This window comes from Mesoplodon bidens (genome assembly GCF_964165515.1).
Source record: "Mesoplodon bidens genome assembly, chromosome: 1".
NCBI classification, from domain to species: Eukaryota; Metazoa; Chordata; class Mammalia; order Artiodactyla; family Ziphiidae; genus Mesoplodon; species Mesoplodon bidens.
In genome coordinates, this window is record NC_138176.1 from 202,746,002 (window position 1) to 202,766,109 (window position 20,108).

Below are 20,108 nucleotides of genomic sequence, written 5' to 3' on the forward strand. Positions count from 1 at the left end.
ACTCTAAATATTTTTTGAATTTTATTTTACTTATTTTTTATACAGCAGGTTCTTATTAGTTCTCTATTTTACACATATTAGTGTATATATGGCAATCCCAATCTCCCAGTTCATCCCACCACCACCTCATCCCCCCACTAAATATTTTATTTTATGGTTTCTGGTTTGGTGTCATGCTTGGAAAAGTCCACTTACCTTAAGACTCTAAAGTGAGTCATCAGTAATTTTTTTATTTCATTTTTTTTTAACATTAAAATCTGTAATCCTGGAATTTTGATGTGAGTTTTCATGTTTATTTAATGTGAACTCTCTTTTTTTTTTTTTAAGGGTCATATTTTTACTTTTTAAAGAGAAAAGCTTTCTTACTGGTACCGTCACTTAAAATTTAGGAACTTAGTTAAAATTTGGGCATTTGGGAAATTTGGAATATTCTAGTTTTTAATTCACTTGGCCACTTAATATAATGATGATTTAAGATTATTATAGTAACAATACTTGAAGATACAGAATTATGCTGAAAAAGAAATGAATAAATTACTTTTTCTTGATGATGTTTTTTCTTTGGTAACCAGGTGAGATAATGGATAACCTTACCTTAGAAGCTGGAGATGATGCTGGAAAAGTGAAATGGGTGGACATCAGTGATAAACTCAAGCTTTATGCTAGTCACTCTCAATTCATCAAACTTGTGGCAGAGAAACGAGATGCCCACTGGAGTGAGGACTCTGAAACTGACTGTCATGGGTTATAGCTCACAATCTCCATGTAAGCCAAATGGCAACAAAGGAACATGTACTGAAAAGAAGGTAGCATCACAGAACTCATATATAAAAAGGGCAGGGTAAATCACTTGGAAATTATTTTATTCACTTTCAAAATGATTTGCATTTAGAAGGTTTTGCATCAGAATAAAATTAGCAAATATGGTGAAACAACACAGAATTTTCTGCTTTCCAGTCAAAAGAGGTATAAATAATCATATTTTGTATGCATTTTATTTAAGCATGGCTTAAACCAAATTTAACAACTGATGCTCTTTGAAGAATCAGAATCTAAATAAAGGTAAATTTCTCTTCAGCCATAACTTCTGCTTTCCATGTAGTTCTTGTTTGTCATTTTTTTTTCCCATTGATCTTCTGAGGTCTGAAGGACGTTCCTGTCACATCAAGCTTCTTTCAGAATAGCACCAATCACCATTGTTTAATCTGATTTATCTTGAAATTATTTGCTTTGCATTTTGCTTCACATGATCTTGTTGAAGCTGCTTTCAAAAGTGGAAGCCTAATGTATTCCTGCCTTTAGAGTTGTAAGTTTTATAAGGAAATTTCAGTCACTCTTAGTTGGTAAAGGTCAAGATCAGCGAACAAGAGCTCATGTTCTCATTTCCAAGAATTCTGAATTAAAAAAATGTGTGCAGGAAATTAGTAATTTAAATTGCTATATGCATTTCACTCTACTGTAACTGTATGTGCCATAAATGAGTTAAAAATAGATGTTCAGAAAGGAACTGAAATCAGAGACAGAGGAGGTCTTTGGGAGTTTTGGTGTTTTTTGTTAGGAAGAGATTGTTAAAGACTGACATAGGTTTTTGAGAGACTCACTATTAACATTGTAATTCCCAGAGGAAAGGAAAGAGTTGGTGTTCCACGTGTTCTTGGAAGCAGGGAAGAGGAAGGAAAATAACACTGCCTTGTCGCATGTGTATCACATTCTGGCCAAGATACCCATTGGGAAAGTCTCATGATACTAATTCCTGTCCGCCTGAGGCAGGGACTGTCATAATTCCATCTGCATTCCAGTTGGACTACAGGTGGGGCACCTGAAGAAAAGGAGGGTTAGGGGATAGAGCCATGGTTGTTTCCTTCAGATATTTGAAAAGAGTATTAGGCTTACTCTGTAGCTAGAGGAGAGAACTAGGGCTAAGGTAAATCCATCAAAAAGGTGTTTTTTGTTTTTTGTTTTCTCTCCCACCAACCCCGAGTTAGTGTCAAAACTCCTTTGGGGTAAATTGGAACTGAACTGACAGGAGGCTTTTTTCCCCTTAGTGTGACTATAAGTTTTGCTGAGAAACATTAGAATGTGTTGCTGAGAAACATTCGAATGTTTGACTTCAGGATAATGCCTCAAACCTCTCTGGAAGAGTTACAAGGTTTATGTGCAGCATTAATTTTCTAAAATCCATAAAATCCTGGTCCTTGGGTACATAACAAGGGACTTGTACTTGACAAGAATGATCTGCTCATTGGGTGAGGGGTAGGATAACCTTGTCCCAGCATGAAAGAGTCTGATTCTACTTTTACTGTTTGGTAGGAAGAAATTGCTTCTTCCTGGCATGGAATAGAATTCTCTAAAATTGAAACTACTTACCAAAGCTCTTGAGAAAGTTTGAGCAATTGCCTAAAGAATGACATTTACTTACGTTTTCATAGTTTTGACACATCTAACCTGACATTAGTAAAATTATTAGGTTATATGAAATTTTTATTTAAAGAATGACTAAAGCACATGATCCGCAGATAATCAATTTTTTTGTGGCATTTTGTAGTTTTCATTAGAACATTTACAAAGTATGCAAAATGATAAAACTACTATACCCTATAGATAGGGTAGAAGTAGATAATCTTCTAACTGTAAGTATCCAGCACCATCTATAATAGAAAAAAACCAGATTAAAATTTTAGTTTAAGACATTTCTGGAGGAATATCTGCTCCTGTATCACTAGGTGATACTGCCTTCATATTTACTTTTCTTATATTTCAGATATAAGGAATATTTTTGTTTTTTTTAGAGACAGTTAAAACAGTAATAGATACCATTTATTGAATATCTACGTTGTATCACTTAATGCTCATAACAATCCCGTGAAGTTAGGTGGTATTATTCCTATTTCACAGATGAAAATGATATTTAGAAAGGTTGCCCCAAGGTTTATTCAGTAAGCAATAGAGATGGATTTTTTTTTTTTTTTTTTGCGGTACACGGGCCTCTCACTGCCGTGGCCTCTCCCGTTGTGGAGCACAGGCTCCGGACGCGCAGGCTCAGCGGCCATGGCTCACGGGCCCAGCCGCTCCGCGGCATGTGGTATCTTCCCGGACCAGGGCACGAACCCGTGTCCCCTGCATCGGCAGGCGGACTCCCAACCACTGTGCCACCAGGGAATCCCAGAGCTGGATTTTGAATCCTGGTGTGCAGGGTTCCAGAGCCAATTCTCCGTCTGTTGTATTCCCTACTAAGTTTATGAAGCTTTTATGATTTCTCACTTTAAGTTTGTAGTTTGGAAGATTCTATATTAAGCAATACTCATGTTATCCATAGTAATACGTTTATGGTTTGTGACTTGAAATTTAAGGGCCACATCTGATTTGGCTAGCCTTGTTAAACTTGTTCACATAATTTTGGCCCAGAGACAATTTATTGGTAATATCTTAACCTAAGGATGAGCGGCTGAAATCAGTGTGTCTTGCCTGCAGGTGTTCTTGAGATTTGAAAGCATTTCAAACTCAAATAGAAGCAAGATACTAAACATGGTAAAGAGGGCACCTAAAATTTCTAACCACTTTTAGAGGCTAAATGCTACTCTGTCTTACAGTATAAGGACTTATGATGGTTGCTGTTATTTTCTAAAATATTTGTGAAATTTTAATAAATAAATTGATTTCAAAACACATCATTTGAAGAAAGCACTTGTCATTAATTTGGTCTTGTTTATACCTCCTTTAATCATATTATTAACTTACCAATATGGGCACAATCTGAAGCTGTTAAACTCTTAGGATAGAAGTATTTAAAAATGTATAATAATGCTCAAAAGATATTTGGAGATTTTACTGACTCTGTATAACTTCTGACATAGTAGTAAGAGAATTATTTCTGCCAAAATAAACAATACAGATTATAGTTACTATATGAAGGTATTTTTGCCATATTTTTTTCTTTGCCTCCACCCATATCTCCCATATTATGTTTATTTAATGTTGATGGATTAGTATGGGTACAATCATGTAATGTTGGGAGGTAGCAAATAATGTGGTTCTGTTATACCTAAATGCTGAGAAATTGAACCATCAACTGTCTTTTCTGCAACATAGAGCTTAATTTCTCCCACTTCACCCTTGATGGGCTGGTAAGAGCATTTGAATTGGTAAGAAACACAGAATAAACACTTTAGGGCAATGAAACTTTTCAGAAGGAAAACTTTCGTGAAATCCAATTTCTTTCTCAAAATTAGGATTGAGAATATTTTGATTCATCAGCTTCTCTCAAGGTAGGTTAAAATAAATACATACTGGGCTTCCCTGGTGGTGCAGTGGTTGAGAGTCCGCCTGCCGATGCAGGGGACGCGGGTTTGTGCCCCGGTCCGGGAAGATCCCACGTGCTGCGGAGCGGCTGGGCCCGTGAGCCATGACCGCTGAGCTTGCACGTCCGGAGCCTGTGCTCTGCAATGGGAGAGGCCACAACAGAGAGGCCCGTGTACAGCAAAAATAAATAAATAAATACATACAAATATACATACATACATACTGTATATAATTTTAATTGACATTAATTCAGATATTTTAAAAAGGGATATACCTTTTTGGCCTCTCTCTTTTGTATATATTTTAGATGAAAGCAAACTTGGGTGAGAAAGTAGAAGTCTCAAGGTTTGTAGCCTTTCCATCAAGAGAGCTGATGCTTTTGTGTTAAGGAGACTTGTTGCCTTGCCTTGAGATTAGAGCATTTCTAGATTTGGTAGTTTCACAGCAGGCTTTTCTCACTGTTTGCTATGAATTGTCCGTAACACAAAAATAAGCTTGAGGTAAAATTTACTGTTTGAAATTTCTTAACCTAATTTCTGTAAACTGAAATTTTGTCAAATGCTATGGGCATTATGAAAAGAATACATTTTTAGACCTGCAGAAATTCTGATCTAAAGATTTTGGAGGAGGGACTTCCCTGGTGGTCCAGTGGTTAAGACCACGCTTCTAATGCAGGGGGCGCAGGTTTGATCCCCGGTCAGGGAACTAAGATCCCACACGCTGCATGGTGCAGCCAGAAAAAAAAAAAAAAAAGATCTTGGAGGAAATCGAATTTATAACTCATGAGCTTTAATGTGGGTAAATCACTTGGGTTCCATTCTGCCATATGGTTTTATGGTTCAGAAGAATTATTCTTACCTTTTCTGAGATTAAATATCACTTGCTTTTATCAATATAACCATAGCAAAAAAGTTTTACCCCAAAGAAGCCCTAAATATTAAAAAAAATTAATAAGATACTATCTTCAGTCCATTAGGTAGATTTGTAGTTTATAATAGCTTAAAAATTGTGGACTTACCCCAAGTTGGTTCAAAACAGAAATGATTAACTGTGAAAGAAGAAAAACCAATGATCAGTGATATCAATGGGTTTACCTTTAGCTTATTTTTAACTTTGTACATATGTAAGCTAAAATAATTTCTATATGAAAATCTTTTTTTTTTTATATTTATTTATTATCTTTGGCTGTGTTGGGTCTTCGTTTCTGTGCGAGGGCTTTCTCTAGTTGCGGCGAGTGGGGTCCACTCTTCATCGCGGTACGTGGGCCTCTCACTGTTGCGGCCTCTCTTGTTGCGGAGCACAGGCTCCAGACGCACAGGCTCAGTGGTTGTGGCTCATGGGTCCAGTTGCTCTGTGGCATGTGGGAGCTTCCTAGACCAAGGCTCGAACCCGTGTCCCCTTTATTGGCAGGCAGATTCTCAACCACTGCGCCACCAGGGAAGCCCCCTTTGTTTTTATTGAAAAATTAATTCCATTTTTACTGCTTTGTGTTTTATTTACATGAGGTAAGATTTTTAAATGAATATGCAATATTTAGATTTAAATTCCCTTAATTCACAGAAATATTTTCTTGTAACTGCCTTGTAACGGTATTCACTATATCTGAAATATAGAAAATTGATGTGAAGGGTTGAGAAACTCACTGTAAACACTTCCATACAAGTGCTATCTTTCTTAAATTATGTGAATTCCCTCTGTGAATGATACTTGAACCAAAATTTTAGGACAGCTATGACTTTGCTTCGAGGGTTTGCTTACACAAGCAATTTCACTGGTTAAGTATTGTATTATAGCTTTCATGTGGTCCTGTTTTAAGAGACTGGCGGCTTGCTCAAGGAATTGACCACTATGTCAAAAAGGTGAATCCCTCTCTTTGTAGAGCTGTCCATCCCAGCGTGTATGCAAGAATATGTAAGCTAACCACTGTCCTGCTTGTTCTTAGGCAAGAACAATTGCCCGGAGGTAGCATTTGTTCCCTTAGGGTGTGTTTTCCTGCTTCTTGGTTTAACCACAATCACTAGGAGAAAAAAATTCTTACCACTGTGAAGATATGGCAGTTCTATAGTTTATTCTGTCAGGATCCTTTCTGGATCCTGGCTTGTGGCCAACAGCACTTTCAATAAAGTTCAGAACCATAAAGTATAAATAGGTATTAAGTATTCAGATTTGGTAATTTGAATGAGTCGTATGTCTGAGGAGTCAATATTTTCACTGGAAGAGACTTTGGCGGTAAATTAATACATATACCCAAGGTCACAGAGCTAATTTAATTTTAAAGGTGAGCTTACAATTTAGGCTTTCCCACCACAGGCCAGGGCTCTTTTAGCCATGTTTTGATGTAAACATGAACTTGCTAATTTTGTAATCATCAATAATTAATTATTGATGGGAGTTTCCTAAAACATTTTTAGAATATATATTCATATTCATATATATAATACATTCTAATTAAAAGATGCTAGAATTTTTACAATTTGTCATTTGGAAATGGACTATAGAATCTCTTAAACAGTGGATTGTGGGAAGAACACTAGCTGTTTGAACTTGACTTAGGTTTTTTTTTTTTTTGACTCTGGTTCTTATTTAGTTTGACCTTGAAGTTTCTGCCACACTTAAATATTCTTCAAGGTGATTGACTTTAAATAATCTGTAGTGAAGAATCCTGAAAATTTTTACCTCAGTCACGCAATGGTTTAGGCCTAACTTTTTGACATTTTTACGAATACTGCAGGTCTCTGAGATACCATCAACTGTAAAGTGTACCATTTAGTTAATGATGAATCTTAAAGAACAAGGAGATTCTAGGTTAAATGCATCTGTTGTGAGATGTATCTTGATTTCAGAAAATGTTTAAGTGTGAAAAGTATATGGGAAATGAAATTTTTAGTGTTCTCTTTTGTAACTCCCTTCAAGTATTTCTCCTGTGTTTTTATAAACTGATATTCTGAATAACATATATCAATAAAGGGCCTTGTTAAATAGTTGAATCTGTGCAGTTCAGTAAAAAAAATTATCTGTTGGGATTTAGATTTGATCATCTTTACTGTATTACGCATTTATGCTAGTGCTTCATTAGTGAAGAAATAAACTAGTCTATTTCATCTCTGCTAAAGTAATTTATTCTGTAACTCCTAACTCTTTTAAGACTCTTCACCTTCATCCTTATCAATGATAGAAGATGTTGTTTTGTCAATTTATAGTTTGGATGAGTTGAATAAATGAATGTAGAACTGTTTGCATGTATCGAGTTAGTTTTTTTGGCTTTGAATTTAATAGCTATTCTTAATTTTGTTTCCAAATGAATTGGACTAATAAATACAGTAATTTTTCTGATGAACTGGCTCATCTTAAATGGGGTATCGAATGTAATATTTTTGTAAACTTTATAGATCAACAGAGCAGTATTTACCGCTTTAAGATCATTAAGTGTCAGGACCTAGAAAAAAGGAAAGACAATCAAATAATCAAGGAGTTGTAATGCAGTATTTTATCTATCTTTTCTATGTTATATATTTTCTGTTAGCTTGATTAATGAAAACATGCTTTTTAGAATTCTTAGCATTTATAAAATTACATCAGTAAGATTCACATTCGCTAATATTTTAAGTACCCCTCCACTCTTTAGTACCCACCCACCCCCTTCAAACCTAGTATGTCAGGAAACACGAGTCCACATTTCTGTGTGTGTGTGTGGACACCAAACGTAGCAGGGACTTCTTAGAAAGATAATTAAACTTATGTTTACGAGGTTGGAAAAAAGACTGTATTTGGGAATCCCTTTTTTTTTTTTTTCTGGCTGCACCACGTGGCTTGCGGGATCTTAGTTCCCTGACCAAGGATCAAACCCGGGCCCGGCAGTGAAAGCCACTGGACCGCCAGGGAATTCCCAGGGGTCACTTCTTTATGAAAAAAAACTTTAATAATATCATCTCCTATGATTGTAACCGAAGTATCATTTAAAAATTTAGAATTAATATGCTATGTTACACACAATTTATATTTTTGCTTGTGACTGAGTCAGTCTTGTTCTATGTAATTTCCCCTCATTTACTAAAATCCTGTCAAAAGTAAAATTCAAATAATCCTTTTATACCTTGACCATAACCTTAAATCTAGTTCAGAGACTTCTGGGACAGACTCCATTTCAGTAAGAATGAATTTTCCCCCCATTAATAGCAAATATAAGTACAAAATTTTAGAGGTGAAATGGACTTCATAAATCATTCATTTTCACTATTTTATATTCTAAAGGAAAGTAAGACACAAAGGAGTTTAAGATTACTCCAAAGTGTTAAATGACAAAGCTTGCATCCCCAGATTATTTGACTTCAAATGCTTTTCTACTGGTCTCCTTGGTTCCCTCCACATGATCAAGGAAAGTTTCAGGTCTCAGGTTTCAAGGATATATGAGATTTTTACATTAAATGACTCAAATCAGACAAAATATCAATCACTAATTGTCCCCAAAGGAGAATAATAACCATTATTTTTGGTATCAACTTCCTTTCCAAATAAATCTAAAGAATTTTCAAGTTTTTGTTTTGTATTCATTTAAATACTTTCTTAAAGGAAACTTTAAGTATAATTACCTGATTTGGATTATTAGGAAATGGAAAAGGAATTGGAATCTACACAAAAGAGGAAAAAAGTGAATTGTGAATAAAATAAGGTGGTACATTTTGTTTTAGCTTTCTCGTATATTCATTTACCCATCCCTCCATCCATCCATCCCTCCATCCATCCATCCCTCCATCCATCCATCCCTCCATCCATCCATCCCTCCATCCATCCATCCCTCCATCCATCCATCCCTCCATCCATCAGTATTTATTGAGCAATTATGTGCTCTCAGGGAGTTCACCTTCTAGTTGATGGAGATTAGATTCTAGTGAATTTCAAATCATGTTTTTCTTTCAAGAATTATGTTTATTTTGCTTAATTAGTCAAACCTAAAGCCTAGGAATCTGTCTTATGTGTTGATAGTTCTTGCAAATCCTTCAGTTTTTCTACAGTAAGCCATCTTTGCCTGATTTTTAATACTATTCTGCCATCTGGTGGAAGGAAGAGCTTCTGTTTCATATACTAGTGATTCTTTTTATTGCCACAAAAATTTACATAATTTTAAGCATAAGACGTTAGTAGCAATTCCTAAATTCTAATTATAAACCAAGACTCCAGAATTTTGCGTTAATTTACAACTTAACTCAAAATCCAAATTTTATGGATTTCAGAAAAAGAAAAGAACCAACGCACCTAACCCTGACTAGAACCAAAATAATTAGCAATTAATTATCAATGCAAGAACTTAGAAATGTAGTGTCTAACAGGCCATGTGAAAACATTAAAGGGAAAGAATGTTCCATTGAGGACTGTAATTTTAGTGACAATTTCTAAAAGACTACTTAAAGTTGAGAAGTAAACAGTTCGAAATTAAATATAAGCAAAGGGAAGGTGTTTTGTTACATTTAGATATAAAAACAAAAACTGCAAAATTGTGTTCATATTTTAAAACTTTTAGATGATAGACAAGAAGTTAAACAAGATGCTATTTTAAAATGTATATGAACTTTTCAAAACATCATTGCCTAAATACTGTTTATTTAACATGTCCCAACCTGTGTGGCAGCCTCATTGCCCTGGTCATTCTTTCCCCACGTTGCCATGTCCTTCTGAGCACTTGCTGTTCCCTCTGCCTGGAATGCCCCTCCCACTTCTCATGACCTGGCTTGGCTACCCCTCCTCTGTTATGAACTCTTTGACACATAGCCTAAGTCAGCTGGTTTTGTATTTGCATCTAGAAGCACTTACCAAATTACATTGTTTTTTCATTTCTAAATCTCTCTTCCTCATCAGATTGTGAACTTATTTATACTTTTTGTTTCTCCAGCACTCACTGTAGACCCTGTTATTTGGTAGACACTCAGTAAATATTAACCAAATGAATGCTGTCTGTACCAAAAAGGTAACTCTATTATGTATTTAGCATTGTTCTGGCCTTTATTAAAAAGATATTATAAGAATTCAGATATTAGGAGAGATTGGAGAGGGTACGAGAAGAGCAAAATAATTATATTGTTTGACCTGTGGAAAAAAGCTGGAGAGCTGGGGGAAAAACATTAGAGAAAAGAAAACAGCATGGCTATTTACAAAAAGAAAAAGAACAGGTAATATAGAAAAAGGTTAGCATTCCCTTCATGAAGAGTAACTAAGTTCATCATGGTCGGGGTAATTCAGTGTAAACATCTTTTTGATAGTGTAGAGAGATATTGGAAGAAGTCACTGAAGTTTTAGAGGGAAATTTGCTACTCCTTTGTCGCACTTCACCACAAGCTATGCAGGGAGGGTAGTGTGAATAGCTGATGCCTGGTGGCCTCTTATATTTCTGTGTCAAAATTTGGAAAATGTTATAACCATCATCCAACTAATAAATACTTTTTGCAATTTGAGATTCCCCAAACCCATGCTTACCAGGGGCAATTGTGGAGGTGGGAGAAATGGGATCTGAGGAAAAAATGGTGGTCCTTGTGGTGGGTAAAAGTTAAATCTCTATAATAAGAAACATGATGTCAGTCATTCCAAACATTTGAAAACTTTTAAAATGATGAACATGTCATTTGAAAATACAACCGGAAGTTGACCTGACCACTGGAACTTCCTCCAGACTGTTCAAGCTTGTAAAACAATAACAGCAACAAGGTAAAGCAACATATGGCAATACGTTATTCATTACAAAGAGATTTTATTCTAAATGAGAATAGGTAACAAGCCACTACTGAGCTTTATACTCCTCAGTGATGTAGCTGTCCTTCTGGAATAAAAAGCAGTTGAGTCTAATAGGGAAAAGTTGAATCAATTTTGTCCAGTGATTTAGAACTTGTACTTCTTACCTTTAAACTTATTTCCAAATAATGTTTTCTCTTTTTTTTAACATTTTGTAAGATTAATTACATATTGCATGCCTCTTCATCTTCAAATCAACAGTGTTCTCAGTTTAATTCTCAGCATTTATCAGTTCAAAGTGGAGAGAGTATGGAAGTGTAAATTTAAAGTTTGTATCCCCAAATACAGATTTTGAAAGCTCCCTCACTTCTTTGAAGGCTCCTTTGTTACAAAATGTTTAGGGCACAGGTGTTCCTGCCTACTAGGTACCCAACCTAGTCAGACTATAGTAAGCAGAGCTTAAACTCAGATCTCATTCGTACAGATGGGGACGCATGTCTATAATCAACATGAGATGGTTTGGGGTAAGGATATTGTAAACGAAACTCAATTCAAACTGCCGAATTAAGACTTAGGTCACTGTGGAATAGTTGCTCTATATTGCTAAGTTTATTTGAGAGCTTCCTACCTTCCAGTTAGGACTCTTAAGTGCGTTAGACGCATTTTTATCATCCTTGCACAATTCTGAGGTAGTTCTTACAACTCATTTTACAGTCTGGGAAGCCATGGGTTAGTTCCTCACTGAAGGTCATGCAGCTTGCAAATAGCATGTAGAGCTGGGATTTGTGTTGGGAAGACCCTTGGGCTGAAGAAGAGTGGTAAATTGCTGGTTCTACATCTTTCCTGGAGTCCACTTTCCTCTTCTGTGAAATGAAAAGATAAAGGTAATGCTTTCTAGCCCAGAAATACAATGTCTCTAGAATGGAAATGGAGTGGAAGACTGAGGAACAGTACTCACAGCGATGGGCAGAGCAGTGGCAGTTATCAAAAGGCCAGCAAGGATAAGAAATTTCATTCTGAAGGAAGAGTCTGGAATTGAAGGGTTAGGAGATCATTTTTAGTTTTTTCTAAGTCTTAGTCCCACTATTAATAGACTGTTTAGTTAGAGGTGTTGAATAGTGGTCAGACTAAATTCCGTCTCTAGATCCAGGTTTTGTAAACCTACATCAGTGCTTTAAAAACAGTGTTTAGGGACTTCCCTGGTGGTCCAGTAATTAAGACTCTGCGCTCCCAATGCATGGGGCCCGGGGTTTGATTCCTGCTCAGGGAACTAGATCCCACATGCATGCCGCAACTAAGAGTTCCCATGCTGCAACTAAAGATCCTGCATGCTGCAACGAAGATCCCGTGTGCCACAACTACAGAAAAATAAAAAAGATCCCACATGCCGCCGTGAAGATCCCACATGCAGCAACGAAGATCTCGTGTGCCACGACTAAGACCCAGCGCAGCCAAATAAATAAAAAAATGAATAAATAAATAAATATTATTTTAAAAAACCACCTGTCTTTAGACAAGACATGCATTCTGTAGCTCATAATATTGCATATACTTACTACTCTTCCTTGTAATCTCACAGTTCAACCTGTACTGTTTGGTCCCTGAAGTTATTTGAACTTGTGATCTCTATCCACAAATCTTCAAACACCAATGTCGTATCATACTTAGGATTGGAGATATAACACCACTGGCTCAAGTGAGATTTCTTATGTAATAGACAAATAAATCCACCTTGAGCTTCCATCCCCCATGAGATCTACCAGGTCTTCACATGGTCTGGATGCTGTTACTGACAATTGCAATTTCTCAGGAAGGAAATGATATAGAAAAAATCTTGAAAGGCATAATGGATTGGTAGAGAATAAACACAATATGAATAAATTCAATGAAGCAAATCAATGTGATCTTTACTGGCCAGCTGATTCTGAAAGCAAAGCTTTATATGGCCCTAAATTACATTTAATTCAAATTAACTTACCTTAGGAGTTTCAAACTAAATCTGTACTCTGGAATTGAATATTGGAAGAAAAATCAATTTCATCATATTGCTATTAAGACTCGTCCCCATCATCTGAAGAAAGTCATATCCCTTTATGTCACTCTTCAACTATTTTATACATATGTATTTGAAATTCAACTCTGATTTATCTTCATTCTATTTCATTTTGCCTGAAATTAGAAAGCTTATCTCCCTTTCCCTTTTTCATGTTTCTTATTTGTATTTTTCTTCCTTCTGGATTCAAACCCTTGGCTTTATTTCTTCCTTTGATAAGTGGACCTATTCATTAAATTATCCAAAACAATACTTTTACCTAGTGTGATAGAATCAGTCCAAATTATACTGTGTCTTTTCAATTACCTTTGCTTCAAGTGATCCTTGGGCAACAAATTCAAAGAGCAGTGTGATCTAGAATCTCTATGCCCATCTCGTATTTAAGCGATATTACTAATGCCTTTGTCCTCGTGGGTAATATGAGTCACAGAATTTGAAGCAAAATTGAATAATTGGTTTTAGACTAGGAACACCAACTTCTAAAGTATTTCAGTTACACAGAGATAGGCTTAAAGACCGATTACTGAGAAAATAACTTCATCTCCTTGGTTGGGATTAACGTCTTTACCGCAAACAACACACAATTAAAAATTATGACCACTAAGAATATTAAAGTGCTTTTACAATATATCATCCAGCACAGCTATACGTGTGGAAGCCTTAACTAATAGAAAAATTTAAGGTTCTAAAACTTTCTATTATTAAATAATATTTTTATTTCAAAATGAAATTTATTCTCAAATAAAACATTTTTAGTGAATAGGTAGTGTCCTCAGCATTAAAATCACTTTTCACTATTCCAAAACACTTAAAGTACTTAAAACATTAAACATAGTAATTTAGGTCTAATTAATGCCTCCAAATTTAATTTCACTATTCCGAACAAATGTACAATTAGAAACGTGGTTTCGAATTAGTTAGGACCTCCCATGACATTTCTTTGCAGGTACACGTAAAAACATTCTGAATTTTGGAATAATTCCTAAAATTATTTCTGTAGTTGGAAGAAATTATAAATAATGCTTAATTAGATTTTAATTAATCAAATTGAACTTAATTATTTAGACATGATCTGGTGTGATGTGGTCTGGTTAAGAACAAGTGAGTCACTGAACTAAGAAAAGGCAATACAGTATGAAAGATAAAATACAATTTTGAAATTAATCAGAGATTATTCTGATAAAAAACAAGCTCTTCCCTAAGTGTCCTTCAGATAAAATTCCTAGGGGCATATTCTTTAAGTGACTATCACAGATAAGCCTCTGAACAGCAACAAATTTTTGATTAGTTGAAAGAAAATAAAGACAATTGCACTGATATATTCCATTTCAGATAGGAAAATATGTGGGGACTTCCCTGGCAGTCCAGTGGTTTAGGACTCTGCACTTCTGCTGCAGGGGGCAAGGGGTCGATCCCTGGTTGGGGAACTAATTTCCCACATGCAGTGTGGTGGTGTGGCCAAAAAAAAAAAAGTGGCCAAAGAAAGACACAAATTTTCTCTTATGACACATTGTCTTGCTATCAAGTTATTCTAGTACTATTCACCTCTGACTACCTTGGACATCAAGACACTTCAGGGCTCTCCACTGTCTGTTATCTTTACATTCCCTTTATTTTGAGGACAAGAAATGTGTAGAGATTTTGCTGGGCCTCCCTTTCCCCAGACACACATGCACGTCTGCACAAAAGCTAAAATTAGTTGCATGAAGCAGTGCACAATCACCCATGTTTTAAATTGAATTTGGTAAAGAGCACTTGAATTCTTTTTTTTTTTTCTGTTTAAACTTAAATTATGAAAAAAAACATTCATGAGCAACTACCATTTAACAACTGAATATTTGTTTCCCATAAGAAAGAGCTCCCCAACCACTCATACTTTTTTTTTTTTTAAGCAGTAGGGTCTAGAAAGCATGATTATAGTTCGATATGAAGTATGAGCCCTGGGTTGGTCTTTCATATATAATTGTTCAAGTAAATGACTGGAAATAAACTTGAGTAAACATTTGGATTTTTATTAGGATATTAAGATACTGAAAATAACACACATCAACAACAAAGAGCCTTATTTCACTTTTTTGAAGTGCACATGGTATTATGGACAAAATGAATGCATTATTTTTTCGAGTTTTATAATCTTTAAGTGTCTCATAAATGGATGCAGAGAGTGATGAGTTAGACTCCTGTTCACAAACAGTATACAATATTTTGCGTATATTGACTTTACTTAATTTTAAAGTTTTATTTCCAAAGTTAATGTTAAATGCCTGGTGCATATACTGTTATCAAGCAGTTACTCTCATTGTCGTCTCAGACATGCAAGCATTTTGCTAAATATAAATCTACAAGTATCACACTGCATATACTTCAGAAGTGGTCAAAACAAAGGAGGAGGCTGGGTAGTTTGAGTTCTTTCAAATCTTAATTCAAAACAGGAGATTTTCATCTATGTCTTCTGTAAAAAACAAAAACAAACATACTTTTAGAAAGTAGCCAGAGCAGTAATATAAACAATGTTAGAACTAGGGGATCAGAGAACCCATCAATAAGGAGGTATGAAGGTGGTTCTCAATCCTGGTAAGGCGTCAACATCACCTGTGAAGCTTTAAGAACTATATATCCTTGGGCCTCACTCCTGCCCCCCCAAATCAGCATCCCCATGGGTGGGCCAATGGCATGTATACATTTAGAAAGCTCTGCAGGTTGTTCTGATGTAGGGTTGAGAACCACTGATAGAGGAGGTTGAGGGGAAACCAGGCAAGAAGTGCCAAGTATACTGATCTGTAAGGGTTGCTAAAATATAACCAAAATAAATAAAAGTATAGTGCCAGTTATATCAAATTTCCAATCAAGTAATTGTAAAAGAACTTGTTGCCACACTAATGGAAGAAGACAGCATCCTCTGGGGGATATTAGACCACTCCTTAGCGTTGTGGCCCACCCTTACTCAATAATTCTTGAACAGATACCTAAAGCAGATTAATCTGAAGCATACTACCCTGTCTGGGACACCAAGTAGTTTTCCTGCCCAATGTAAGTTTTCCTCTTGCCCCAAGAGAGGGAAAGATTACAGACTTGCTGTATTTCTTGTGAGCACTGGCTTCACTTGTAAGGTAGGGATAATAGTCTTCTTACTTATAAATTTACTCATATTTGCACTCATATGTTTTGTCTTCTTTTTTTAAAATTTAATTAAATTAATTTATTTTTATACGGTAGGTTCTTATTAGTTAATCTACTTTATTCATATTAGTGTATATTTGTCAATCCCAATCTCCCAATTCATCCCACCACCACGACCTCCTCCTCCCCCCGGCCCTGCCACCACTTTCCCCCCTTGGTGTCCATACATTTCTTCTCTACATCTGTGTCTCTATTTCTGCCCTGCAAACCGGTTCATCTGTACCATTTTTCTAGATTCCACATATATGCGTTAATATACGATATTTGTGTTTCTCTTTCTGACTTACTTCACTCTGTATGACAGTCTCTGGGTCCATCCACATCTCTACAAATGACCCAATTTCATTCCTTTTTATGGCTGGGTAATATTCCATTGTATACATGTACCACATCTTTATCCATTCATCTGTCGATGGGTATTCAGGTTGCTTCCATGTCCTGGCTATTGTAAATAGTGCTGCAATGAACATTGGGGTGCATGTGTCTGTTTGAATTATGGTTTTCTCTGGGTATATGCCCAGTAGTGGGATTGCTGGGTCACATGGTAATTCTATTTTTAGTTTTTTAAGGGAACTCCATACTGTTCTCCATAGTGGCTGTATCAATGTACGTTCCCACCAACAGTGCAAGAGGGTTCCCTTTTCTCCACAGCCTCTCCAGCATTTGTTGTTTGTAGATTTTCTGATGACACCCATGCTAACCAGTGTGAGGTGATACCTCAATGTAGTTTTGATTTGCATTTCTCTAATAATTAGTGATGTTAAGCAGCTTTTCATGTGCCTCTTGGCCATCTGTATGTTTTCTTTGGAGAAATGTCTATTTAGGTCTTCTGCCCAATTTTTTTTGTTTACTTTTTTTATTAGTTTCTGCTTTATTTTGCCCATTTTTTGATTGGATTGTTTGTTTTTTTGATACTGAGCTGCATGAGCTCAATATCCACTTCTTTCCATTACTCTATGAGGTGGGTCAAAAAAGATGTTGCTGTGATATATGTCAGAGAGTGTTCTTCCTGTGTTTTCCTCTAAGAGTTTCATAGTGTCCAGTCTTATATTTAGGTCTTTAATCAATTTTCAGTTTATTTTTGTGTATGGTGTTAGGGAGTATTCTACTTTCATTCTTTTACATGTGGCTGTCCAGTTTTCCCAGCACCACTTATTGAAGAGACTGTCTTTTCTCCATTGTATATCCTTGCCTCCTTTGTCATAGATTAGTTGACCATAGGTGCATGGGTTTATCTCTGGGCTTTCTATCCTGTTCCATTGATCTATATCTCTGTTTTTGGGCCAGTAACATATTGTCTTGATTACTGTAGCTTTGTAGTATAGCCTGAAGTCAGCGAGTCTGATTCCTCCAGCTCCATTTTTTTCCCCTCAAGATTGCTTTTGTGTCTCCATACAAATTTTTTTGCTCTAGTTCTGTAAAAAATGCCATTGGTAATTTGATAGGGATTGCATTGAATCTGTAGATTGCTTTGGGTAGAATAGTCATTTTCACAATATTGATTCTTCTTCCAGTCCAAGAACATGCTATATCTCTCTATCTGTTTGTGTTATCTTCGACTTCTTTCATCAGTGTCTTATAGTTTTCGGAGTACAGGTATTTTACCTCCTTAGGTAGGTTTATTCCTAGGTATTTTGTTCTTTTTGTTGCAATGGTGACTGGGATTGTTTCCTTAATTTCTCTTTCTGATCTTTTGTTGGTAGTGTATAGGAATGCAATGAAGAACCTTACCAAATTCATCAATCAGCTCTAGTAGTTTTCTGGTGGCATCTTTAGGATTTTCTATGTATAGTATCATGTCATCTGCAAACAGTGACAGTTTTATTTCTTCTTTTCCAATTTGGATTCCTTTTATTTCTTTTTCTTCTCTGATTGCCATGGCTAGGACATCCAAAACTATGTTGAATAACAGTGGCGAGAGTGAACATCCTTGTCTTGTTCCTGATCTTAGAGGAAATGTTTTCAGTTTTTCACCATTGAGAATGATGTTTGCTGTGGGTTTGTCATATATGGCTTTTATTATGTTGAGGTAGGTTCCCTCTGTGCCCACTTTCTGGAGAGTTCTTATCATAAATGGGTGTTGAATTTTGTCGGCAGTTTTTTCTGCATCCATTGAGATGATCATATGGTTTTTATTCTTCAATTGGTTAATATGGTTTATCACATTGATTGATTTGCATATATTGAAGAATCCTTGCATCCCTGGGATAAAACCTCCTTGATCATGGTGTATGAATCTTTTAATGTGCTGTTGGATTCCGTTTGCTAGTATGTTGTTGAGGATTTTTGCATCTATATTCATCAGTGATACTGGTCTGTAATTTTCTTTTTTTGTAGTATCTTTGTCTGGTTTTAATAGCAGGGTGATGGTGGCCTTGTAGAATGAGTTTGGGAGAGTTCCTTCTTCTGCAATTGTTTGGAACAGTTTGAGAAGGATGGGTGTTAGCTCTTCCCTAAATGTTTGATAGAATTCACCTGTGAAGTCATCTGGTCTTGGACTTTTGTTTGTTGGAAGATTTTTAATCACAGTTTCAATTTCATTACTTGTGATTGGTCGGTTCATGTGTTCTATTTCTTCCTGGTTCAGTATTGGAAGGTTATACCTTTCTAAGAATTTGTCCATTTCTTCCAGATTATCCGTTTTATTAGCATAGAGTTGCCTGTAGTAGTCTGTTATGATGCTTTGTATTTCTGCAGTGTCCGTTGTAACTTCTCCTTTTTCATTTCTAATTTCATTGATTTGAGTCCTCTCCCTCTTTTTCTTGATAAGTCTGGCTAAAGGTTTATCAATTTTGTTTATCTTCTCAAAAAATCATCTTTTAGTTTTATTGATCTTTGCTATTGTTTTCTTTGTTTCTATTTCATTTATTTCTGCTCTAATCCTTATGATTTCTTTCCTTCTACTAGCTTTGGGTTTTGTGTGTTCTTCTTTCTCTAATTGCTTTAGGTGTAAAGTTAGATTGTTTATTTGAGATTTTTCTTGTTTCTTGAGGTAGGTTTGTATTGCTATAAACTTCCTTCTTAGAACTGGTTTTGCTGCATCCCAGAAGTTTTGGATCATCGTGTTTTTGTTGTCATTTGTGTCTAGGTATTTTTTGACTTCCTCTTTGATTTCTTCAGTTATCTCTTGGTTATTTAGTAATGTATTGTTTAACCTCCATGTGTTTGGGTTTGTTATGTTTTTTTCCCTGTAATTGATTTCTAATCTCATAGTGTTGTCGTCAGAAAAGATGCTTGATATGATTTCAATTTTCTTAAATTTACTGAGGCTTGATTTGTAACCCAAGATGTGACTTATCCTGGAGAATGTTCCACGTGCACTTGAGAAGAAAATGTAATCTGTTGTTTTTGGGTGGAATCTCCTATAAATATCAATTAAATCTATCTCATCTATTGTGTCATTTTAAGCTTCTGTTTCCTTATTTATTTTCGTTTTGGATGATCTGTCCATTGGTGAACGTGGGGTGTTAAAGTCCCCTACTGCTATTTTGTTACTGTCGATTTCCCCTTTTATGGCTGTTAGCATTTGCCTTATGTATTGAGGTGCTCCTATCTTGTGTGCATAAATATTTATAATTGTTTTATCTTCTTCTTGGATTGACCCCTTGATCATTACATAGTGTCCTTCTTTGTCTCTTGTAATAGTCTTTATTTTAAAGTTTAACTTTCCTGATATGAGAATTGCTACTCCAGCTTTCTTTTGATTTCCATTTGCATGGAATATCTTTTTCCATCCCCTCACTTTCCATCTGTACGTGTCCCTATGTATGAAGTGGGTCTCTTGTAGACAGCATATATATGGGTCTTGCTTTTGTATCCATCAGCCAGTCTATGTCTTTTGTTTGGAGCATTTAAT

At 35.7% G+C, this 20,108-nt stretch overlaps 3 protein-coding genes across 4 annotated transcripts in view; 1 reads left to right on the plus strand and 2 right to left on the minus strand.

Moving 5' to 3' along the window:
- The window catches only part of NUDT9 (nudix hydrolase 9), a 32,457-nt gene extending 28,791 nt beyond the window's left edge, over positions 1 to 3,666 (plus strand). The window contains exon 8 of the mRNA XM_081230169.1: positions 573 to 3,666. Coding sequence (XP_081086295.1) covers positions 573 to 751 — 179 coding nt within the window. The 3' untranslated portion in view covers positions 752 to 3,666. The remainder of the gene's footprint in view (positions 1 to 572) is intronic.
- Positions 2,625 to 12,034, minus strand: SCPPPQ1 (secretory calcium-binding phosphoprotein proline-glutamine rich 1; the record flags this gene model as incomplete). The annotated part of the gene is made up of 6 exons (XM_081215196.1): positions 2,625 to 2,648; positions 7,709 to 7,735; positions 8,889 to 8,927; positions 10,768 to 10,845; positions 10,938 to 10,970; positions 11,978 to 12,034. The coding sequence occupies 6 exons, from the start codon at positions 12,032 to 12,034 to the stop codon at positions 2,625 to 2,627; spliced, it is 258 nt and encodes an 85-aa protein (XP_081071322.1).
- A 3,029-nt stretch (positions 12,035 to 15,063) lies between these two features.
- The window catches only part of SPARCL1 (SPARC like 1), a 45,727-nt gene continuing 40,682 nt past the window's right edge, over positions 15,064 to 20,108 (minus strand). For both annotated transcript variants that reach the window (XM_081230112.1, XM_081230113.1), the window contains exon 11: positions 15,064 to 15,524. In XM_081230112.1, the coding sequence (XP_081086238.1) occupies positions 15,496 to 15,524 (29 nt within the window). In that variant the 3' untranslated portion in view covers positions 15,064 to 15,495. The remainder of the gene's footprint in view (positions 15,525 to 20,108) is intronic.